At 46.8% G+C, this 24771-nt stretch overlaps 1 protein-coding gene across 8 annotated transcripts in view; it reads left to right on the forward strand.

Annotated features, from left to right (window-relative positions):
• The window catches only part of STK40 (serine/threonine kinase 40), an 856346-nt gene that overhangs the window by 670578 nt on the left and 160997 nt on the right, over window positions 1-24771 (forward strand). For all 8 annotated transcript variants that reach the window (XM_069622689.1, XM_069622690.1, XM_069622691.1 and 5 more), the window contains one exon: window positions 11020-11104. In XM_069622689.1, coding sequence (XP_069478790.1) covers window positions 11020-11104 — 85 coding nt within the window. The remainder of the gene's footprint in view (window positions 1-11019; window positions 11105-24771) is intronic.

The raw sequence follows: 24771 nt of genomic DNA on the forward strand, positions 1-24771 counted from the left end.
TCATCCGTTCAACAAATGATAGTATCCCCTCAAGTCTAACGTGGTGTAAATCACAGTAGTTTTCACCTGGTCCGAAAGAACCGTAATTAGAGGTAGTGGGAAACGATTCTTAACAGTGACCTTGTTCATGGCTCTGTAATTAATACAGGTTGTTAATGTACCGTCTTTTTTCTGTACAAAGAACAAGGATGAAGATACCAGAGAATGAGAACTCTGAATAAACCTTTGCTCAAGCATTTCATCCAAATACTTTCTCAGATGTACATTCTCTGCCTTGGGAAGCGCATAGATCCTACTACACGGAAGCTTAGCCACAGGCTCCAAATCAGTCGTATGAGCGATTTGTAGGTAGTTTCAGCTTTCCCTTCGTCAAAAACGGCTGCATACTCTTGATATGTGCCGGGAAGTACCGTCTCCACTGCCCCAACCATGTTTATTGTGCTAGCCCCTTCCATCAAAAACGTGGCTGGGCCCATGTTGTCATGCAAATGTGTTTGGCAACATTCGGATTGGAAAGCAATTGTCTGCTCCATCCACAATTGTGCGGATGTGTTTTACCAGCCAATGCATGCCCAATATTAACCCAAACTGGGGTGCTGCAATTAAATGAAACTCCATCTCCTCCTCATGCCTGGCTAAACACAACATGCGTACAGACAATCCTGGGGAAGGGATTTACCCAGAACAGGTGAAGGCCATCCAAATACTGGTTAATTGTTTACTCTTCTATGTTTATGAATTACTTTGAATGTTTTGTTTAGTTTGAGGGCCAGTTTGTATGTTCGTTATTCCCATAGCCTTAAAACTAGGTAGGGAATTCCCTGATAGAGTAGTATTAGCGAAGAATTGTTACAACCTTTTTTCTTTAGTAAAAGGTTTAATTGTGAAAAAACTGCTAGCAGGCGTCTGCCTTGCATTACTGACCCCTCACATTGCACAGATAATACCTAGTGGTGGCGTTGCCTGTGAGGACCCTCACCACAGAGCTGCATATTATTTGCAGGAATTATTTGAATGCCCACCAGACTGCTCTCGGCTCCAGGATGTTTTGTGTAGGGATGTTTCTTCTGGCGTCTATAGACCCTTGACATGACTGGGGCCAATGTGCGCTCCCCATCTGTCACTAGTGTGGCCTAGGGAATTGTTTCTTGAAAAGGCATGCCCTCTGTTATATTCTGTGTGCTGGACCACCACTGCAGTTTGTGAGGGTGGGGGTGTTTAGCACTTTGTCTTCCCATTATCCCTCAATCTGGGACCACCTGCTGGGGGTCCTTCAGGGCCCTCATGTGCAACCTGCAGTGAGGAATAAGTGGGATGCAGGATGACATGGTGCCCAGGAGTGCCATGCATTCGTGGATCAATACCAATTTGTTTGGCCTGAAAGTCGATACTGGCGCTCTCAGCGCTTGTGTTCTGTCGGTGGACGTCTCACCAATGCTTCTGCCGTGGAGAACTGTTCTCCCCAAAATACTACTGCTTTGGAATGTCTTGTACAAGATTTTTTGCTATTTATGGTAAATCCTAGCTTTTGCAGGAGAGCCCCTGTCTTGGAAAAGGAGGACTACACTTGGTTGATGGTCGGAGCCTGAACCAGCCAATCGTCTAAATATGGGTATACGTGTGACCTTGCCGTCAGAGGTATGCAGCAATGGGCGCAAGACATTTGGTGAACGTCCAAGACGCTGACTTTGTATTGCGATTATTCACTTCTAGAAATCTTAGGTATTTCCTGTGACTCTGGTGGATTGGGATTGGGATATGAAAATAGGCGTTGTGCAGATTTAACGATGCCAGGTACTTGGCTGCACTGCCCTTATTACTTCCTGCAGTGTGACCATTTTGAATGTTTAGCAGCCTCAAAACAAGTTTGGGGCGCCACTTGCCATCAGGATTTTTTACGATGAATTATCTACACTCCTTTTCCTCTGTGATGGTTCAGGACCCTTTGGATGGTGGAGCATTTGTCGAAGCACTTGGAAGTGCGGTTGCGCATGTTTCCTGGGGGAGAGGGGGAGTGGTTTGTTTTCTTAATTCCAGGAGATGGACATCCATCCACCCATCTGTCTGTAAATACTAGCTGCCACTTGTGAGTGTAATGCGTGACTTTTCCCCCTATGAATGGTGTGCTGCTCCTGTAGTTATGGTTGTGACTTGCTTTTCCTTCCCCTCTGGCAGGTTGCAGCACCCCTACATCGCTATGGCTGATGATATTCCCTGGATCACTGATAAGACTGGTCATTTTGTCCATATCCTTGGGAATAATAGGAGCTTCTGAAGTAAGTTCTGGCACCCCTAGCAGAGGATGATCCCGCTTACTCTGATGCTCCCTTGAAGGGAAGAACAGTCTTCCTTTCCTGCAGCGTTGTAAGAGACTACCCAGTGTTTGAATCGATTTTCATGACCTTCAACACCTCCTATCTTTTGGGCCGGACAAGTTATCGCCTTCAAATGGCATGTCGTCCACTGCGTGTTGCACTTCCTGCCTGAAGTTGGTGCACCGAAACCAGCCTTGTCATCTTAGAACTACTCTGTTCCCAATTTTAGTTGTAGATTCTGGAGCCTTAAGTTTCTTCTCTAATCTTCCTTTTTTCCGCCGGGCCGGTGATGGGATGCCTCATTGTGCGTACTCCTTCCTCCCACATGTGGTCCAGGTAGGGATGGAGACCAAGGGTTTGCGTTGTTCTCCCATGTCAAAAAGAAAACTGTCTTTTCTTCCGCTGATGTCAAGCCGAATTCTAGACATGCCTTAGAGATCATTGAGTGGAAAGCCCCAATATCCTACAGTGACGATGGTTGTAGGGAGATTGTAGGTGTTTGATCCATAGCAGTATCATCAGTGTCCCATTCATCATGCTGGTGTGGTTAGCCTGGCGTGGTAGACGACGTGTACTGTGGTGAAGCATCTGGATCTTTATTTGTGAGTTTGCCTTCCTCCTGCCGTCGTCCTGCTCCCATCCTAAGGGCTGTGTGCCTGCCCCTGGCCTATGCGGAGATGTTGGTATGCTCCTTACTACGTTGTTGGGATACCTTACCCCTGTGATCTTGCTAGTTCCCTCGGGTGTCGTGAGGACATTGACCAGCCACGTGATGCTGATCTCTTGTGCTTGGCTGAAGGCCCTTGTGGATCTGTCAGTGCTCCCTGTTCTGCTTGTGGAGGAGGGAGCCTGGAATTGAGCTGTGCAAGCAGACTCTTCAATGATGAGAGAACTTGTAATGACAAACGTGAGTGAGCATTCAATAGTGGGTAGGCTGGTGAGGCTGGATAACCTGCGTGGGATTGGATTGTGCCCCAGGGGCCCACTATTGGTTGCGGGGTTTGGAATGCTCTTTGGCTTGATCCTTGGGGACCTCCATGAACGACTTGGGGCTCTTTGCTCCTGCATAATCACGGATTGAGCCGAATCTGAAAACACTGGGTAGTGTGCTCTTTGTGCCTCGTGCTGTAGGATGTCTTCAGGCATGACATTTGATTAATATGATTGGTGAGGCCATGGGCTGTGGCTGCCCTTCTTGCTCCTGCTGCTCCCTGCATGAGCTAGGTGCAGGGTCTGGTTGAGAGGGACGAGATTTCTCCCGTCTACTTAATGTCCACTTGGCTTTTTGGCTCTGTCGGGGTGAATCGCCTCTGTGGATGAGTAACTTGGCAGGTGACATTTCCTGCGTCAGTTGTACCTTTGTGGAAATTGCATATGAAGTAGTTGACTTCTTCAATACTTTTTTCCGTCAATGAGTGATCCCCCTGATTTGCTGGTGGCTTTAGTCGCCTGTTGGGCCATCGACTGTGTCGTCGTGGTTGTCGCCGACAAATGTTTTACCGGCTTCTGTATGGACGATTGCGTTGTTGACAGGATTACAGTTGACAGAGTAGTCGACGAACATGACGTTTTTGAGTCTGACATATCCGATGAGACAGCCGCTGACTATTGCCTGTGAGGACTTGGACACTTGATGTTTGTGCGCCGGCGACTGTTGGTTGGTCCATGCATGCATCCCCCTCCCCTCGTGGTTCCCACCGACTGTTTAGGCGTTTGGAAAGTCTCACCTATGAAGAGGGATTTGTCCCATTTGCCTTTGCCTTTGTTTTTGTAGTCGGACTTGCTCTGTCGGGAGGAAAGTCTTACCTCCACCTGTTTATGCACTAGCACACTTCTTGAGGATCTGGCTTCTGAGGTGGGATAGTTTCCCTCATTCAGCCATAAGACCAAGCGTCGCTTCCTGTCCTTCAGGATTTTGGAGCTAAACTCTTTAACAAACCTCAGTCCTCTACTGACTGACTGGGGTACATTCAGTAGATGCAGTCTGCATGTTGGTCTCTTCAAAGACCTTTTTAAGGCCACAGGTAGCGCAAGCCTTAACCGGCAACCTTTTGGATGTGCTGGCCACAATTTGACTAGAAACAAGACTTATCTGTCTTAGTCATTCCTTCTGAAGCAAATTCTTCTTTTCATTTTTGAGAACTTTGAGTGCAAAACTTCTACCAGCAAGAAAGACGGTTGAAATCTTAGGTTGTGGGGGCAGAGCTACATACACAGTGCCCCATTGGTGGGGACCATTAGCCCCCATAACCAAGTGGACGGGCTGCAAAAGGTGTTAGTTTTCTTTAAGGGTTTAAAATATATATATGTTATCGAGGATTCCCAGCCTAACTGGGAATATTCACAGCACGTGAATCTATAAAAGATCCAATGCTGGAGAATTTTACTTGCCTGTAACATTGTTGAATATCTTCACAAACGTTTCACCACAAGAACTTTTCCTACATCAGCCCTTACTCCTACAAAAAAGCTTTGTGACTCTTGGGCATAAGGCCCTGTACATCATAGGGATTGGACTTATAAAGTTAGGGTATACTTCTTGAGAAATGGTTTCATTCTACTGCATCACTACTTAACTTTTTGTTTAAGTTGCTGAATGTATTACTAAGAACCTAAAGGTGGCTATATACATTTTATAACTGATTGTGTGATATGATCTCCTGCTTATTCCTTTTCCTAATGTGTGTTTTGGGCTTATAATAAAGTATTTTTGTACTGTCTAAATGGAATTGTGCGCTTCACTATGTGGGACTCATTGGGGACCCCTGATCCCACTTTCTCTCTCCCGAGAATAGCCTTGACCACTCTCCACGCTTGCTGTGATTGAGTTTGGCCAACATCTCAGAGGTCCCCTGCTAACTAACTAGAGTGGCCTCCTGAAATCGGTCTACCAGGCCAGATTCTAGAAATTCATCTTAATACAAGTTAAGCCAGCTGCCCACCCCCCCTGACATAATAGGTATGGGGGTGGAGGGGCAGAATCCTTCTGCACTGATGGTCGTAGGGACTGATCATGACCCCCAAAACAGACTGGTTTAGCAGGGCAAGTGAAGTAAAAAGGTGTCACTTGCCTCCGAAAGTCAGAACAGTTTACAGACATTAGCGACATGTTGGGATTGTACATTGGAAGCTCAATTAAGGTGAACTTGATCAGTTAAGTCAACTACGATGCATCCAAGAGTAGTCTGTATAACATGTCATCCTAATACCTCATATAAGGGGATTTTTGTTGCCAACGTGCAAGTAGACCATACAATCACTTGAGATTCAGGGAATAAAAATAAGCACCCAGAACACTCTTCCTAGGGGTATTGGTCAGCAGCAGTACCAAACATGTTGGTACTTATGCCTCTGCCTCCCATCCGGATCTCCACTAAATGGGGGATTGCAGGTCCCCATCCAGAGCAGTCTTCACATATCAAATAGAATAACCACCTAGTTCCTTGATGAGAGCATGTTCTAGAACGAATTTAGTAAATGTGAACCATAACTCGCACACTTGGATCCTTCAGACACATTTAGAAACTGCACATGAATTAGTTGAAAGGAGGTGTTTACTGAGCCAAAGGCTTGTTGTAACCCAGCCTGAATGAATTAATCCTTTGTGATCTGGATACTGGAGACCAGATGAGCTTTGTGATATTAGGCCAAGATCTAAAATGAGCACTGATGAGATTGATAACCAGATATTAAGGCTATATGGTATATAGGTACAGATGGCAAGCACCAAAGGTGTGCTAAATTGGCATTTTCAATTAAATGTTTGAGCTCCAGTGTGCCACTACTGATGCAGTAGAGGGGAAGATGGATGATAGGAAGTACCCAAATTGGACCTGGGAGGGTCGATCAGAGGAAAGAGGTCAGCCAGGCCAGAGAGATAGAGTAGGATGAGGACAGAGGTATGTTAGTCGAGGTAGGAGAGCAAATCTTCACTGATTTTCAGGAGAGCAGTTTCCGTATTTTCTATTAGCTCTGAAACCAGACTGGTGGTCGTGGAGAAAGCCAACAGAATTGGAATGAATGTTAAGCTGAGAGATGGCCAGCTTTTCCAGGAGTTTGCTCAGAAAAAGAGTAATGGAAATTGGGCGATAGTCAGCCGGACAAGAAGGATCAGCTGTGGGTTTCTTCAGAAGCGGATGCACAAGGGAGTGCTTCAGAGGGGAAGGGTAAGGATCCTGAGGCAAAGGAGTGGTTTCAGAAATCGGCTAGGGCCGGAGCGCGAAGGGTATCTACGTGGTCCTTGATGGTTTTACAGGAACAGGGATGAAACTGTTTTGATGAGGCTTTCATAGATGGGACTGGTCTAGCAACCTAATCAGGGAAGAGGAAAGAATGAGAAAGAGGGTGTGGGTGTGGCTGAAGGAGGGTCAGCATGAAAAGTAGGAGAGGAGGGCCAAGGGAGGAGAAGGTTGACTGGATGTCCTGGGTTTTTGAGATAACGTGAGAGGCAAGGGCATTGCAAAGAGCCTGTGGGGCAACGTTGGGGGTAGAGACTGCAAATGCAATGCTACACAGCTGCTCAGAAGTTATCAGGAACATCTGTGAAAGGGCTCCAGTGCAACATCTCAGCAAACACCTTAACACACACGCAGAGCCCTTTCAGGGAAAAAGCACGTACTGACGTTTCAGGAGAGCTTGCAGTAAAAGCATTGAATGTAAGACTTTAAGGAAAAACTCCTGCCTTCCTCTGAGCGATTTTTAACCCATCAGACAGCTTCAATTCATTTAGAAAAGTTCTTCCTCAAGCTCTGTTCCTTACATCTATATAAATGTCTCTATATAGAAAATCTCGCTAGCCCTTATGTTTAAACTGTCCCTAGATGGGCGCTGGTGTGTTGCCTATCGGGTAGAGGGGTAGCAGAGATCACTGGCCCTAAACTCTCTCACTACTTTCCTAAATAACTAAAAGATAGGATCACACTTATTTTGAAGTCAACATTGCTTCTTTATTCGTGTTGCTTCCAATCAGTGTGACTTAAAATGCATAAACATGTTTGTGCAGCAAGGGGGGTGATGGACACAAACTCAACACCCTTTCTGATCATATGGTAAAATGATGTAACATCAACCACTCTCACTCTCTATTTTGTGAGTCGCGTGAGTCAGGTCATCACCCTGGTTTATTATGTCAACCTGTTTCAGCTGACTTTCAAAATTCTTTTACCGCTTTCTTCAGGACTAAACAATGTGACTTAGTGTGACACAATAGAAGTTAAAAGGACAATTGCAATATTGTCTTTTGTTTCCAAATTCCTTCACTGGAAGAGGGCATCTTCATTTTGTCCTGGGACGCCTAAAGCACATTCTCCCAACCCAGAGAGAAAAATGTACGTGTCAGGGGCCATCACTGTGTCTCCTATATTCTTAGTATCTGTATCATTATCGCATTACTCTTACCTGTGCGGAAGCTTAGACAAGGTTTCCAAACAGTCTGATGTATAGATCATGGAGTTGTATATTCCTGGAGATGCCAGCTCCTAGAGATATAATCTAAGCTAAGTGTTCTCTTTGGACTCTCTGTCCTGCATTTGTGATAATCACATTGGGGTCATACTGTATCACTTACCCATTGTTCCCTTATTTTAGGGTATGATGCAACTGGTCCTTCTTCTGCAAGTAGATAGGTACAAGGGTCGAATATTCTGCCCGCCAGGGATTGCTTGTTTATTTTGTGGACGTTTTCCCTATATCTGGATCAAGAAAATGAGGGGTTACTCTCAAATTGCTCTATCACCTCTAGTTATCACGAGAGGCGTCTAGATCTTTAACACCATGTAATTATAGCTGCATTATGGTCATTTCCTGTTTTTACTTTATGTATACAGAATCCGTATACTGGTCGTCTATTATTTGAAGTCTATTCACGGGTCGCAGCGTTCATCTTACAGTTGTTCATGCCTTCTGCGGATATTTATGATAAATAGGATAGCGCTACAGCCTGTAAACTGCTTAGATCCTATCCTGGACGGTCCCATTGAGTGTTACAACCCAGTGTCTTCCCTGATCATATCTACAATGGTACTATTAAGGCTCGACGTTCCATGTCACCCCACTCTTAGTCATTACTCGTGCGGAGAGCTTGCAGTTCCATCTGCGCTCCATTTAGTCAATAAAGCGCACAGTTTTAGGGACGAGGGTGTACAGCGGCCGCCATCTTGGATGTGGGTATTTTTGTACCCGGCCATTCTAACGTCATCTTTCTATTGTTACCATACCTAAATTATTGTTTACTTTGTGTGCCATACTCGGCGCCTTGCCTGATTGAAGGTTGGTGCAGAAGTAGCACTCAGGTGTTTTGTGGTGCATGCGGTTTTGAGGTGCATGCAGTAGGATTCCAATCAAATACACGCTTTCCATATATGTATCACACAGTGCCATTATGTATTTTAGGTAAAGCGTAAAACGCTGGGCATGTGGGATGTCTGGGGCTAAGGAACTCTGCTTCCTTTTGGCTGATGTAGCCTTCTGCGGCTGCTTCTTCAATTATTGGGTCAATCAAGTGTATGTCTCATTCTTTAGTGGTTAACCTATCTACCACCGTTCTTGAGGACAACCAGTTGAGGGTATTGCAAAAGGGACTCACGTGTGTGCCAACTACTAAACATGATCCCTTTCAAATGCGCATTGAAGTTATGCAGCTCATGCGCAAGATCCGTTTGAAGCAACATTTTGCAAACAGCATTTCTGAAGGGAAACAAGATGTGACTAATCTACACAATAGATCTACATTCTACCCCCCACCCAATTCCATCACTGGAGAATCTATCACATTCGAGAAAGCTATACTTAAGAAAATAGAAGAGAGAGAAGCAGAAGACATTCAACCCTTCTTCAACTTGAGGAAAACAGAGCCAAGCCCTCAAGGAACTGCAACACAATGTTACGATTGTAATAAAATCCGCAGACAAAGGCAGAGCCATAGTGGCTATGGATAAAAAAGATTATCAAAACATGGTTGACAAATTGGCCAATGATAAAAATACCTACAGAAGACTGGGGAAAGATCCTATAGATACACTTAGGCAGCTGATTGACCCGATAATTGAAGAAGCAGTACAATAAACATAGGGTACGCAAACCCTGACCGAAGTGCCCAATGCAGAAAAAAGTATACCACCACATGTCCATCAAACGATAAAGCAAGTTCATTTTGCTGCTCAGCCAGGAAATGAGAGCTATGTAACCCTATGCTCCCCTGCTGCATTTCCCAAAAGAAAAAACCCATACAGATAAAGAAAAACAAATATCCTACTAGCCCCAGATTTGGGTAAGGGTGCGGGGAGGTATTCTGAGAATGAAATTGTCACTGAATGTGTCTGGACAGTCCTTTGCTTCTGTCAGAATTGTATATCAATCTTTTAAGCCGTGGATACCATGCATCTGTCCATAACCTTTTGATGGACATATCCATGGCTGTGAACTCGATTAAGAAAGAAATGCCAATCTTACACCTTCACCATTGTTAACATTACCATACAAGTCTCTAGCGAGGTTAAGACATCGGGTGTCTACATAGATACCTCACTTTCCCTAACTAGACAGGTCAATGCCATTGCATCCTCGGCTGCTCCAGAGACAGCTGCCTCATTGCCGGGGCACCGGTTGGCTGAAGACTGGGCTATTGTAACACACTTTCTGCAGGCACCTCCTCGCGGAACGTCAACCAGCTCCAGGTCGTTCAGAACAATGCTGTGAGGACCATACTTAACATCGCAAGATGTGACCACATTTAATCACCCCACCTGCTTCTCCCAGTCCTGCTGGCTCATTACACCAAGTTTTAGACTGAAGAGATCGGGAGTGGGGGGCTGAGGGGGGAACTTAGCTTCCTGGCCATTGCCTCCAATAATTGGGACGCTCTAGGCTTGTCACTGAGCTCAGAACAATCCTATTGGTTCTTCCGAAAACATCTCAAGACTTTGCTGTTCTCCCAGGCCCTGAACATGTTTAGAGCCTTTAGGACTTTACTTGTTCACTAAGTTATACTCTTTCACCTCTCGATCACTACTGTAACCAGCGCCTTGATGCCGCTGAGTTTAGAGCGCTTAACAAAGGCATAAATAAAATAAAGATAATGTTCAGTTCACCTTCGTGCTGTCAAATTGAAACTTCTGTACTGTGACTGTGGCGCAAGGCCTAGTTTTCCTGACTGGTTACTGACCTTTTTGCCCCTGATGTGTCCTCATCAAAGGGCTCATCAAAGATGCACTCCCCTAGTGTCTCCCTGGTAGGAGCTAAGCATGTCTGGATTGGGGTGGCCTCAAGGTGTACTGTTCCCTGTGAGTTACCTCACACAGCCAGTAACCTTTTGGGAATCCCTGTGTAAATTCAGTACTAAATCCAACATCCTAACATTGTGTCCCATGAGAGCTAAGGTGGGCTATCGTTGCCATGGAATGTTCTTCATTGGTACCCGGATTCAACATGGAATACACACCTGGAGTGATCAGAAGCCAGCAGAAGTTGCATGTAACGGACCCCAAGTGGTTATGTGACCTGCGGACTTTGCTATATATATATATTTCTAGCACAATCAAGCATGGCCTACATAGTTCTTTATGATGGGAATTGGGGTACATACACACAACTTTCCATTAAATAATTTCTTGTATCAGTGCTTCAAGGTGATCTTGATTGAGCATGTTTCAATTTGTCTTTGCTACTTCAAATGAATATTACATGGTTTGTCTTCTTCTTTCTACAGGCAGTCTATGTCCTCACTCAGTGGCCCTTTGCAGGTTGTACCTGACATTGATGATCATGTGGCGAATCCTGAAAATTCACAAGAGGTATGGGTGTTTAGAAAAACCTTCATTACATGCCTATTCCAGCACTGGCACAATAAGACATGTACCTTTTCCAGCCTTTCAGTCAGTCATTTCTGTTAAAATGTTATTTTGAGGAGCAGCCCTGCGGTTGGCTTGTGAGAAATCATGTCTGCAAATGCAGTTTTCAAAACTTTGTCTAGCCAAAATCACTCAAGGTAGGCTGGCACACTTCAGGAGAGAGAGTGGTATTCAAGTACAGTTAAACACACATGGAGACAATTGAATGTTAGTCCACAAAAGTATACAAATATACTATTGTTGAGGCCTGAACACCCTAAGGATGTAAAACTTAAGCAAAACATATACCACACAATACACACCCACACATCTGATCGCAAAAATGTTTTAACTTGCAGTTCAACCCTCCTGTAATGTCTCATACCCTGCTGTAATGTCATGGGCTGAATAAGGAGGCTGGAGTGGAGGGGTGTGAAGGCATGCGAATGAAGATGGTATGGACTTCCCACACCTGCTGAATTTCATGGGTTTTGTTGTGCTCAATTGGATAATCCAACTCTGTATAAAAGTTTTTCACTTTTTTTTTTTTTTGTTTTTTTGTTTTTGTTTATTTTCTTTTCTTTTTTTTTTTTTTAAATGCTAGATCTTCTCAGGGGCCCACTAACCATGGAGTTGTCTTTCCACCGAGGCCAACCCGCCTCTGTCTAATAACTAACGATCTATGTCCCTGGTCTATGGACGAGTCCAATACCCCCTCTGCTTAGTAACTAATCAGCCCAGAAAGACTGTGACCACTGTCCTTGCCCCAATTATTAAACATTATCAGACTGAGGCCCAATACCATGGCTTTTGCCATTAAGTGCTGTTTCCAAAGGTAAATTCCTGTGCTGACCCCTTGCTGCCTTCTATTTTCGAGGTAACTATTACAGACAATCCTTCCTGCAGTAATTGTTTTCCGATTAGTACTGCAATGGGAAAACGCTCAACAATTTATGTGCTCCTCCTTTCTAGGTCTTCCTGTAAATCCTCCCTGGCATCTCCTATTACACCCTTTCGCTTGCGGGTTCGTGTGGCACATTTTCTTTTCCTAGCACGCCTTGCAACATTTCCACGAGATTCCCGTGGTAAGACGAAAAGGATCGTAAACAAAGGGGTTCCCCAGCTCACCCCGAACCCTCCTGCTACACCTTTTGTCCATTTTGCTCTACCCTGATAGTAAAACACCTTTTCCCTCGTCCTACTATAATTTAGTGCACTTTCTTTCACGGCTTTCTGTGGGAATTGCTCGTATGGAGGAACAAATTCCAGGGTTTCATTTCTTTAAAAAATCTTGATGCTGAAATGCACCTTAGGAGATAGATACTAGTTTGTGTGGACCGATAGGCAGTCTCTTCTCCGTATAAATAATTTCAAAACATATGCAGTTTTACTCCAAAGCAACAAAAGGCACATCTACAGTGCTTTGTGACCAATTTGTTTCATATTGGGTGCAAATCCGTTATTCGGTTTTCGCTCTGTTTGTCTAATGGAAGTGCCATTTTCTCTATGGGAAAATGAATGGGAGTAGGCCGGAAACTTTTTAGTTTGTTTTCTAAATCATTTTTGAACCGTCAAATGAATTTTGCCCAGAATTTCCAGTTTTAAGGGAGCCATTAGCAGGTGGGTTATTTTGGAAAAATATTTCTAAACCCATACAGAGTTAAAAAGGTATTGCCAATTCTCTCTCCCTCTCCCCTGCTAAATTCTTCACTGAAACTGCACTGAATCTGCAACTGGGCCACTCTCGCCGACCTCGGTCCTGGGCCCAGCCACTCTCCACTTGCACTGCCTCCCTGGCAACCCCTGCACTGCGGGACTGTCTCTGTATCCCTACAGCCCCCCCCTTCCCAGCACTTGTCTGCACTTACCTTGCACTTGCCACCATCTGGCCCTATTTATTTATTTTTATTCTACTTACTTTGTACTGCACTTCCCCCCCTCCCCTTCCCCTTGCACTTTTTCCCTTCCCCCTACCCCTGCACTTGCGCGGTCTGAATGACACCTGGCCTAGTAAGATCGTTGTCTGTCTTCCCCTTGTTCCCCCCTCCCTGCCTCATCGCGCCTTGAAACACTTGTGTATAGGCGCGTTACAAATGCCATATATCATATGATATTGGCAGAAGTCGATGCAAAATATATGGTAGTCTTAAAGGGAAATTACCTACAGTTTACACTAAAGCACAGTACACACAGTTTAATAACGCAAAGCAAGTAAACTGGAAAGAATAGTGAGTTAAATATCTTATCACCTGCCTTAGAAATATATGGCTGACAGTCCAGAGTCAAGGAGAAGGTAAGTACCTGAGTGGGGGCTGGAAGTCTCAAAAGTTTCTAGGCACAAACTTTGACGAAGCCAAATGGTTGTTAAAATATGAAGTATTAAAGCACCTTTTTGAATAAAAGGTCAAGTAAAGATTTTACACTCAATTCCACCACGCTGCAGGCGATCCTGGGGGGGGCCGGGGCATACTTGGCATACTTTGCTAAAACTCCACTCCACTGATCTCAGCCAAGTAAAAGTGTTTTTTATGGACTTGAGCTTTGCACCTCATTCAATGCCTATTGTGACGGGAAGCTAACAAAATATGGAAGTACCCTTTTGCAGCATACTCCAATTTTTTGAATGGGTACTCCGGTTAGTCCTGTTGGTGGAGATCCGGAGGTCCCAAATGCAGTGCTGAAATCGCTGTTGGGTTTGGGTCTGGCAATGCTACAGTGCTGATCTCTGGTGCTTGGATGGCTCTTAGAAACTTGCAGCTGGACAGGCGAGACACCTTAGGGCAGCAGGCACAACAAGGACGGACTTCCAGGGAATGCAAATGAAGTATCAGCAACAAAGAAACCCTGTTCAGGGGTCAGCAAGATTAGATTGTGGTGGTGGATGAGAACAACCTTCGGTAAGGCCCCTCTTCATGCAGTGAAGCAGCAGCAGCGAAGTTCTTAGTCCACAAGTCAAAGTCCTCGAGCTCCAGCTCGAGGCAGTGACCATCACAGCAGAGTTGTCAGCAGATGGACAGCCCACTTCAGACAACCACAGATGGCAGGCTTCTCGTGCTGGCCAAATGACTGATTGTTCCCAAAGGTCCTGGGGAAGAAGACCCGGTCAGGATGTTCTTTGGTTACAGGAAGGACAGCAGGCCTTGACAGGGAGTTTGCTTGAGCAACTCTGGTTGTTCAGAGCAGCAGTCTTCTGTATCTTTGATGCAGGCTCCTCTTCAGAGTTTTGGCTTGTACTACCCCTGAAACTGCTGAGGCACTTCTCTTTACCAAAGATTGGGCTGGGGTTGTCCCAGCCCACCAGTGGCAACTGTCCTCGCCATTCAATCAAGTAAGGACTGTCCATTTGTATTTAATTTTTATTTTGGTTTAGCGGTGGCTCTACACTAAGTGTCTTGGTGGAGTGCCGTTACATGGTTCAAAGCTTCAAAAGTGGGACTTGAAAAAAGAAGTTATAAAATGTATTCAGTAAAGGATAGGAAGATTAGGCTAGACAAGTGATAACAGTGGAGGAGGGCATGGTAATGTGTGAGGAAACTGATATATTTTGAAGCTCTTTCTGGAAGTGGTGATGGAGGATGTAGTGCATATGTGAAGAGCAAGGGTGTTCCATGCCCTTCGTGCCCAGTGGGTAAATGCTTTTTTTTTGTGGGGATGTGAGTTTGCTGAGTGGAATGTGTAGAAGGTGTTGGATAGCTTGTATGGTATTCGAATTTGTCATGAAGGTAAGCTGGAGGTTTGAGGTGGATGGCTTTTAATGCAATGTAGCGTCATTTATAGGGAATTCTGTAGTATGGCAAGCCAGTGGAGCTGGGCAAGAGCGAGGGTGAAGTGTGAATGTTTGGGTAGGTGGAGGATGAGTCTGGCTGCTGTTTTGTATGGCTTGTAGGTTGGCAAGGGTCCAGTGAGGAGCATTTCCATAATCCAGCTTAGAGAGAACCAGTGCTTGGACTGCACTGCTGAGTCGTCCAGAGGAAGGATATGTCCTATTCTCCAGCATGGGGTCTGGCATGGATTCACATGCTCATGAATATTCCCCGTCGTCAGGCTGGGAATCCTCGGTAAAGAAAAAATCAGTATCAGTTTCGTTTCTGATCTGTCTTTCTTAGTAGTAACCAATCACTGGTCTCTGGGTCATACTGCCCCCAGCCAATGACTGCCCTCTCCCTAAGCCCCGCCCCTGGTTGCCATCCTCAGATTTTTACCGCACGTTCAAGTGTTGGGGAGTCCTCGTGCTATAGCTCTCGAGCTTTTACTGCGTTTTGCGCTTTTTCAAAGAGATTTCTCATTTTTCGCTTTAATCGAGCCTCAAGCGCCACTGGTTCTACTTCCAATCAACGGGGACCCGTTTCGGATTTATCTACGCCCCTCAAGGGTGAAGTTTTCGCCGAGTTACACTTCTTGGAGGATTCCAGAAGTTTCTGAGGCCTACCTCGCGGATGAGAAGAACATGGCCCAGGAGAAGGGAAGCTCGACTCCCGACAAACTGTTTAGGATCTGCCCTGGAGGCAACCTACAAAATGTGTTCAAGGAGGACGAGCATTCAAAATGCCTTCATTGCCTCCACGAGGACAAAACGCACGTGGAGAAGGACACTGCGTTTTGCATGAACATGTCGGATCGGACTGAGGGATCGTCGGGCCCGTCTCTCCAACTGGTTGGAAGGCAAGATCCCAGCAGGTGAGAAGAAGTCCGAGCGGTCTTGTAAGTCCTGTGAGGGTGCCCGGGCGACGGGGGCCCAACAGAAGGCAAAGCACCGCAAGTCCACGGACACCGGGAGCGCCGAACGGTCGGGCTCCTCGGCAGCCAGGCAGGGCACACCTTCACCAATGCCATCAACCACGAGCCAACGCTCTGGCTCGGGTAAGAGAAAATCCGAGAACCCGGCTAAGCTTCTGGAGAGGCCCCGGTCGATCTCGAAGGAACCGACCGAGGGAGAGCGAGGCGGTGATCCTCCCCCTAAGGTGAAGGCCTCAAGCGCGCCCAAGATGGTGAAGGCCTTGATTCACCCGGCTAAGGCCTCTATCGAAGGAGTCGGTGCTGCCCTGGCGAAGCCTGTGGAGGCTATTCCAGTGGACTCGACCTCATGGCCCAGAGTTTCCCTGCCTCCGGAGGGAATCCTCTTTTAAGCCCATCGAGAAGACCCCAGTGGAAAAAGAGGTGGGGGGGCCGGTACGGACACAACCTCCGAGGAGGAACTGGCCGAGAATTTGGAAGAGGCCCGGTCCCATGGGAGGAATCCCGACGAGGGGGACGAGAGCGAGGGTGGCAACGCCGTCGAGGTTCCCGTGGATGAAGAGCAACCGTCGCAGCCCGAGCCGCAGGACAACTATGCAGCCATTTTGACGGCAATCCAAGCCTTATGCACGGAGATAAGGACAAGACTGCCCCTATCCCCGACGGACGACCCGGCTGAACTGGGTCCGTCGGGAAGCCCTCCAAACAAAAGGAGGAGGATTAATCCAGTGCCCCTTCAGCCCTCTCAGCCTTTGTCGCCTTCCCCGATCCTGAAGGACGACACGGGAACAGACGCGGCCACGACGGGGACGGATGACGACGACGGGACTGATCTCCCGTCGCCGATTCCTCGGGCGTCCCCGCCCGACGAGATTGGCTCCTTCCAAGCTATGATTACCAGGGCATCCAAGCTTTTTCAGCTCTGCCCCGAAGAGAAGGAAGGCTTCCTCTACCACAGCGTGAGGCCAAGAGGAAGACGCTCCTTGCGGTGCCGTTGCTGGATGACATCTGGGACGAGGGACTTGCCCTCCTCAAGAACCCGTCCACGACACCTGCCAAGAGGGACCGGTACGAGAAGCACCGGGTCCCCGACGCCGCCCCGTTGGGCCTTAGGGCACAACCGACCCCGGATTTGTTCGTCTCAGCAGCGGCCAAGAAGAAAGCGGGGGGGCATCGGCTTCATCTTCAACTTCCCCACCGGACGGCGAAGGAAAGAAGCTGGACGCCATGGGACGACGAGTCATCTTGGCGGCGACGACGATTAAGGCGGCCAATGCCCTAGCGATCGTGGCCTGCTAAAGCAGGGAATTGTGGTACAAGATCGCCCTCCTGTTGGACTTCCTCCCGGACGACAAGAGGGCAGAGGCCCTGGCGATCCTACAGGAGGGTGAGGTGGCGTCGGACCACGCCATAACTGTGGCCACGGACATTGCCGACACCGGTTTCTGCCAGTTGGGCAACGGCGTTTGCCTTCGATGACGGGGGTGGCTGAAGGCGATGGATTTCCGCCAGGACATTCAAGCCAAGGTTTTGGACATGCCCTTCGGCGGGAACAATCTGTTTAGGAAAACAGTGGATGAGTCGCTGCAGGCCATCAAGACCGACAGACGGCTCGGGCCTTGGGAGTGCTGGAGCAACGGTGGCCGCCCTTTCGGAACTCCGGAGGCAAGCAGGGTGCCTCCAAAGGATTCGGCGGCGGCTCCTCGACCTACCGTCAGGCGGCCCGCTCCTCGTCGCAAGAAGCTTACAGGGGACGTGGCAAGTCGGGTGAATCTCGCTGTCGTCGCCAGGGAGGCTGAAGGCGAGCGTCCCCAGATAGCACGACCCTCCCCGTAATGAGAGGCAGTAATGGACTCTCCCAAAATGGGAATAAGGCTAGGACCAAGTGCGGGTGAGCTTAATGGAAGTTTATCTAAGTCAAATAGGGCATGCAAAGAACTCTGCAAACTCTGAGTGCACTCTGTCTGACAATCGCAAAGCCAGGCGTTTATATTTACAAAAAGTGTCATAGGCACCTACACACTATAGGGGGAACATGTACATGGGGATTGGGTGGCGTCGACTAACTATATGTGCAGCTGTGATGCGTCGCTTCGTGGTTGGTGGACACCGCCGGGTGCCAACGTGGGGTGGGCAGGTCAGCTGGGCTCATCCGGAAGGTGCTGTCCGGCCAGGCGTGGTCAGTGTCATTGATGGACGTCTTTCTTGGCTTTCTGCCCTAATGGCCATGCACACCTCATTCATTCAATGCTGCAATGTCAGTTGTCCTGTAAATCCTACAATGGGTTATTCTACAGGTTAATACAAAACAGGAGGAATGCACATTAGGTGGAGTACTTTGCCGATAGATCAATACAGGGTTGCTGTTATCCTGTTGACTAGGTATCATAGGCCACGGGGTTGGGTCTCAGGGCACAGGGTAAGCTGTCCGAGCTTTGGGTCTCGTTAGAAGTAATGACAGATGCTTTTACACAATGTTGGTGCAATATTAGGTGTCTTCATTTTACAAGCATCATTAATCTGGGGTGAACTGGTGGGTCGTGGGACCTATGAGGGGGCACCTCTGGCCTTTGGTTATGGCCGGATTTTGCAGCTGGGCTGTAAATAATTCAGGTGGCTGTTTGTGGCCATGTGAGCTGCGGGGGAAAAGAATGCTTGAAGCGGCTCCAGCCGTATTGGGGGAGGTGAGGTAGTGTAGCTCAGGCCTTTGCTTTCTGTGGCAGGCTTCAATGGGAAGGGAGGGGAGGTGACCTTGGATATGCCCACGATGATTTTCTTCTCGTATGCTGCAAATTATATTGAAAACGAAGGGATTCGTATAATGTATAATGCTTATTGGTTTTCTAAAGGGTTACGCGTCTATATTCTTTGCACCAGTACGTAGTCATTTCAAAACATTTTAACTATATGAACATTTCTATTAATCACTCAGGGTAAGTATTTGCAAAATTAGCAGCTCTTGCATTATATGGTAAACACGATACGTGAGGTAGCATTAGGGTTGGTGGAGCACGCAGGAGCAACAGACCAATATGGTTGACAGCAGTAATACACGTTAAACTCGTACATTCACATTTGATGGCATTCCATGTATCTCCTTAAACAATTTACATGAGCTTACAATACTGTTGCGCTTGTGTTCCTTTGCACTCTAGCAACATCAGGGTAATCATGGCATAAGGACTTGATATCACTCTCTTAACATTACCCCTAGAGGAGCACATAGTAGGAGGGCAGGGGCACTGAGTGTTTGCACATAACTGAGGGGGTTTGAGTATCGTGACCATTGTGTCACACAACAACACATTCTTCCATTCTTACAGTGTTTGTAGATTTTTGGCAAGGGGGTCGTGCAGAAGGAATATCATTGTAATGCAATATATATTTATATATATATATATATCTGTATAAACAGTTTCTTGGTATAGGATCGAGGCTTTTGTTTAATCGAGGACAATTTACAGTTCTTTACCAAGCCAGCCCCGCTACCCGGGTCACACTGAGGATAATGATGCACTGCGGAAGGTGAAAGATAGATTGCTCTAACACTAGCTCATGTCTTACTGTTCGTGGGAACGGGCTTTCAGCGGATCTGCCAGGGAGCGGAGGCAACAGGGGCAGGCGAGGACTCTCTGATGGTGGGGGCCGTGCTGCAGTGCACGAGGAATCCTGTCTTAAGATGGCGTTCTGGTTTTCAAAATGGTTTCCAGGACCTAGCCTAATACAGTACGTTTGTGTCGGCCAGTGGTCCAACCACCACCGGGGCCCTGGTGGCAGGGGGGTCCCCTGACGAGTCATAGACATCACAAGGAGGGGACGGCAGGGGAGGGGGGGATCTCTTTGACCGGTCCTCCCATACATTTCCCCCCTTTCGTTACTTAAGTAACGAATACTGTAATTCCCCCAATCGCTGACATTCATTTTCATCAGCCACCGCTTCGTCCCATGCCGGGGTGCCCTTTATGGGCATCCAGGCCCTGCACACTCCCCCCTCAGGCTTTCCCCCCTTCTAGCATATTCGTCTGGTGTACAAGTCGGGTATATACAGTCCCTATCCCCCTCCAAATCCACCCACACCTCCTCATACCATTCAAGTTCCCGGGGCTCTCTAATTGTTGTGTGCCATAATCTGTCTATTATATCCCCATTGCAGTATACCGGCACCATCTGGTATTTGGGCCCAGCCTCTTCGCCTGTTTGCACTTGAGCTTCCTGCATAGCTTGCACTGTGCCTCGAGCATTGCCCATTGTCACCATCAAGGTACCATTTGGTACTGCGCTTGCACAACATCGAAGGCCCATCTGGCACACACAAATATTTTGAAGTAAAAACACTACTGTGGGCATTAGTAGTTTAACAGTCATTCCCAACCATGATGGGACCCAGGAGAAGAGGTTGTCGAACCACGTGCTTGCTTCTGCCCCACCTTCCGTTTTTCATTCTTTCTCCTAGATTGTGCACTGCTGTGATCACGTGGGACAATGTACCATTATCTGCGTCTTCAGAAGGTACAAATGTGCAACATGCACTTCCGATTTTTCGGCAAACCCCTCCGTCCATCGCTGTTAATAGGTCTAAGACATACCTATTTTGCATTGTCATTAGACGCAGGGCTCTCAGCTCTACCTTGATCACGTTGAAACCTTCTTCAGTGTTTGCTAACTGGATCAGCTCCCAGCGGGTTATTTGGAGCCACTTAGCATTTGCCCGTGCCTGGATGCTTGGAATGAGTGAGGCAAAGAAAGTCTCTGCAGAGCTAAACAATCAATATCTGTCTGGGTTCTGTGCCAGTAGTTCTGAAGATGCTTTGGATATGTAATTGGATGATCGCCTGTTTTGGGACAGCATTTCTTCCTTGGTGCCAGAGGACAAAACTTACATTTGCGGCTCTTCTGTTGGTTGGGCCTTGTTTTTTCGCGAGGGGCATCTTGCCCTTTCCTGCCCCCACCGATGTGGCTCTCTGGTATCACCATTAGTGCTGAATGTAGTGTGGCCAGTGAGCAACTGCCGCTCCTTGATTGTGGGAGATGCAAGTATGCCTGGCGGCCACACACCTAGTAGGTGTCCATGAGTGCTGCTGTCCCCTTCCTCATGTCTGGGATGGTGAGAGTCCTGTTGCAGTCTTTGTTTATTCCCATTGCGGTCTTTCCTTCCCCCTGGAAGCATAGTTCATATGTTATTTCTTTCTGCAGTTTGAACGGTTTTTCAATGGCAGTTACCCATGTTAACTTTGTGATGTGCTCCTTCCAGACGGGTGTACATGTTTCGATCCACTGCAGCTTTTCAGGTGACACTCCTCGCAGGGCCTCAGCTTTACATGTCACTTCATCTTTCCATCTGTTGTATTTGTATTTATTTATATTGCACAGCCTGCCCACGGGCATCAGGGCGCATGTTTTGGAAAGGTTACAGAAGGCAGTTACATATTACATAATATATATATATATACATTTACAAAGGTAGTTAGTCGTCTCAGTATATACAGAGGTAATCGAGGTGGCACATCATGCAATAGGTGTTTACTAAAGGGTGGCCGAAGCTTCGTCTTGCTCATAGAGCCATTGTTTTGCTCGGTTTTTGAAGGATTGGAGGGAGGGGACATTCCAGAGGTCATTTGGTAGTGAGTTCCACAGCTTCGCTGCCAAGACTGGGAAGCTCGAGCCTCTGGCAGTCTGAAGCTTGAAGCTAGGAATGATGAGTGTGTGTGCTTGTGCAGATCTTAGCGGTCTGTAGGCTGTGTTGTGTGAAGCGCTCTGACAGGTAGGCCGGTGCTGCGTTGTTCTGTGCTTTGTGGCTTAGAACAAGTGTTTTGAGGGCGATACGCTGTGAAATGGGGAGCCAGCGTAAGTTGCGTCTAGTGGATGCGATGTGGGCGCACCTAGGTATGTTAAGAGCAGCCCTAATGGCGTTATTCTGGGTTACCTGAAGTTGTCTGTGAATAATGTCCCCTTTGTTATAAAAAATGGTTCTTTCGGGCATATTGCGCCTTCCACTTTCGGGTAGCATGTTTTCTCGTTCTGCAGCATGCTAAAAGTTCTTTTGTGTGCCTGAAAGGTGTTCTTAATTCTGCACAGCGTAAGATGGAGACCTTGGGCATTTATAAGAGGCAATTCTTTTGGTAGCAACACCTTGGGTGTTCCTGAGGCATGGGGGATAAGGGAGCAGACATAGCAACTCTCGTTTGTTGTTTGCTTGGCAGTTGCGCTCATGTCCGCATACCATTTATTAGTCTGGTGAGGGTGTCTTGGGTCTTCCATTTGATCTAAACCCAGACCATAATACTCGTCATACTTCCTACTTCCCACCTCCCTTTTCTTTCTATTATTTCTAAGTTATCTCGCAGCTTCATGGGCGAAGTGTAATCTAGACCCCCCTTTTCCCACACCCCCCTCTTTCCATTCATCATACAGGGATGCAAACTTTTCTTCCATCTTTTTGTTCTCTTCGTTTATTCTATGATGTAATGTACTGGCTGCTGTAGGGGTGGTTAGTTGTGGGGGCGGGGTAGTGGGGGTATTGTAAAGCCACGATATGACAGAAGGGTTGCGGTCATTTAGGCTGTGGGCATTGTAGTCAGAGACGTTTGGCAGGGGAGTTATGCTAACATTCATTTCAGCACTGCTTTTCTTGGAGTGGTTGATTTTTTTTGGACGGTTTTGTGTTATAACCCCATACAAACTGGTATCCGTTCCATACCAAAAAATCACCTTCTTTTACCCTTTCAGTTGTTTTACTTTCATTTGTCATATTACTTCCGTTCCCCCCTCCCCCCTCTTTCATCTCGACAGAGATGAATGCTATAAACTAATAAGTGCTTATGCCAAACAGTATCACAAAAAATAATACGATGCATACAGACAGTCCACATTCATATGAATATCTACAACCTTTTACTATAGCATCTCTACATCTGGATATTCTATTGCTATCCGTTGCGGGCTGCCCGTTTGTTGCCATGGTTGTTCCTATTTAAAACATAAAAGTGCATTAAGTATATACATGTAAACATTTTCTTTTTAGAGAGAGAGAGAGACTCGTTAATATTTGATCACTTTTTTCATCTTTCATTTCAATCATCAATGTTATTCAGTTATCTTTTTCTTGTACCTGTAATTCAATTTGTTCGTTAGCATATTAATATACCTGTTACACTTCCTTTTAACTGCACCTTTTCATTCAACATTTTCATTTGTTATTGTTTGCTGTTGTCTGTGCCTCCTCATTCACTTTCTCCTGAACATTATTGTATGCCCTCCGTACATCTGTTAAATGTATCCAGCCCTTTGACCTTGACTGCTGTGGGAGTACAAAAAACTACCTCGTATGGGCCATGGCACCTTGGGGCATTCCACCTGTGCACAAAACTTCTAACATAAATGAAATCCCCTGGCATCAGTTGTCCTTGGGGGCCCTGTTCCACAAATGACACAGCTGTGTTTCCCTCTTCTCTTGTAAATGGCGGTGAAAGTTGTCTTGAGATTGCACACGCTGCCCTAGTCAGTTGTTTCAGATAATCAGTAAACTCATCTCCTAAAATCGTGGCGCTTCTGTGTGCATCTGAGTGTCTACGCAGCAGAGAGTGTGCTGTGTGCATTCGTCTCCCCGTCACAATCTCGTGTGGGGACAAGTGGTGGTCCTTACTTGGCTGGTTTATCAGCTCGAATAGTGCAAGGGGTAAACAATACACTCAGTTCTTTTTGAGTGAGAAACATAGTTTAGATAATCTTCCTTTTAACAGGCCGTTGATCTTCTCGACAACGCCATTACTTTGAGGGTGATGAATCGAGCAAAGCTTATGTTTATCCCCAACAATGCAGTAACTTCCTTGAATATTTCGTTCACAAAATGAGTGCCGTTGTCTGAGCGAATCACTTCGCAGATTCCCCAGCGCGGGAATACCTCACTAGGAATTTTGCGGCACACTTAGCTTCAGGGCGTGCACATGAACCAGCCTCAACCCACCTAGAGAATGGACATACAACTACTATCATGTAGCGTGCCCCATTACACCTTTCTCACATGTCTGCATAATCAGTATGTAGTTCCCGGAAGGGCCCTGTAGGTTTTGGAATTCTCCCTCTGAGTGTCCGTAAGGTCATCCCAGAATTGTATATCTGACAGGTTGTGCACTCCATTGCTAATCTTGATATATGTTCCTGGAGCCCAGGCACGAACCAATCTTCCTGTATCTCTGCTGCTATGTGTTTGGCATTGTGTGCTGGAAAGTGTAATTGCTGGAACGCTATCCATCAGTTTAATGGGCATCACCACCTTACCTGTGTTATTTTGGCGCCATAATAAGTCTGTTGCCGACTGGCTGCAACCCCTTTTTTTCCCATAATGCTTTTTCCTCATTACTGGCTCCTTCTTGCAACTCTAGTATTTGCGATATGGGCATGGCATTGTACCCTTCTGGTAGTTCCTCACTTGCTTGTTGCTGCAATAGGTACTCGCCTGCAGTTTCCTTTTGAAAATATGACGCCTCCTTGGCGGCAGCATCCGCTGCTGCGTTTCTCAAAGAGACAATGTCTGTATTAGACGTATGGGCTTGGCACTTGACGATTGCCACCATTGTAGGTACTTTCAGCGCCTCAATTAATTCCTGCAACAGTTCGGCATGTTGTACTGGAGTCCCATCCGCCCTGCGAAACCCCTCTCCGCCCCCACCGGGCCAAACCACCGTGTACGGTGGTAGTCATGTATGCTGAATCTGTGTATATTGTCACTGTGCATCCCTTGGCTGCACGTAATGTTTCAATTAGGGCAACAAGTTCTGCTGCTTGGGCTGAAAAGTGCGATGGCAAGCGATATTGTACTAGCACCTCATACTCGCCTTCTTCTAATCTCACTACCGCCATTCCCACATGTTTTTCACCTGTATCCATGTCAATTGATG

The sequence above is a fragment of the Ambystoma mexicanum genome, chromosome 11, assembly GCF_040938575.1.
Source record: "Ambystoma mexicanum isolate Mex_15411 chromosome 11, UKY_AmexF1_1, whole genome shotgun sequence".
Taxonomy (NCBI): Eukaryota; Metazoa; Chordata; class Amphibia; order Caudata; family Ambystomatidae; genus Ambystoma; species Ambystoma mexicanum.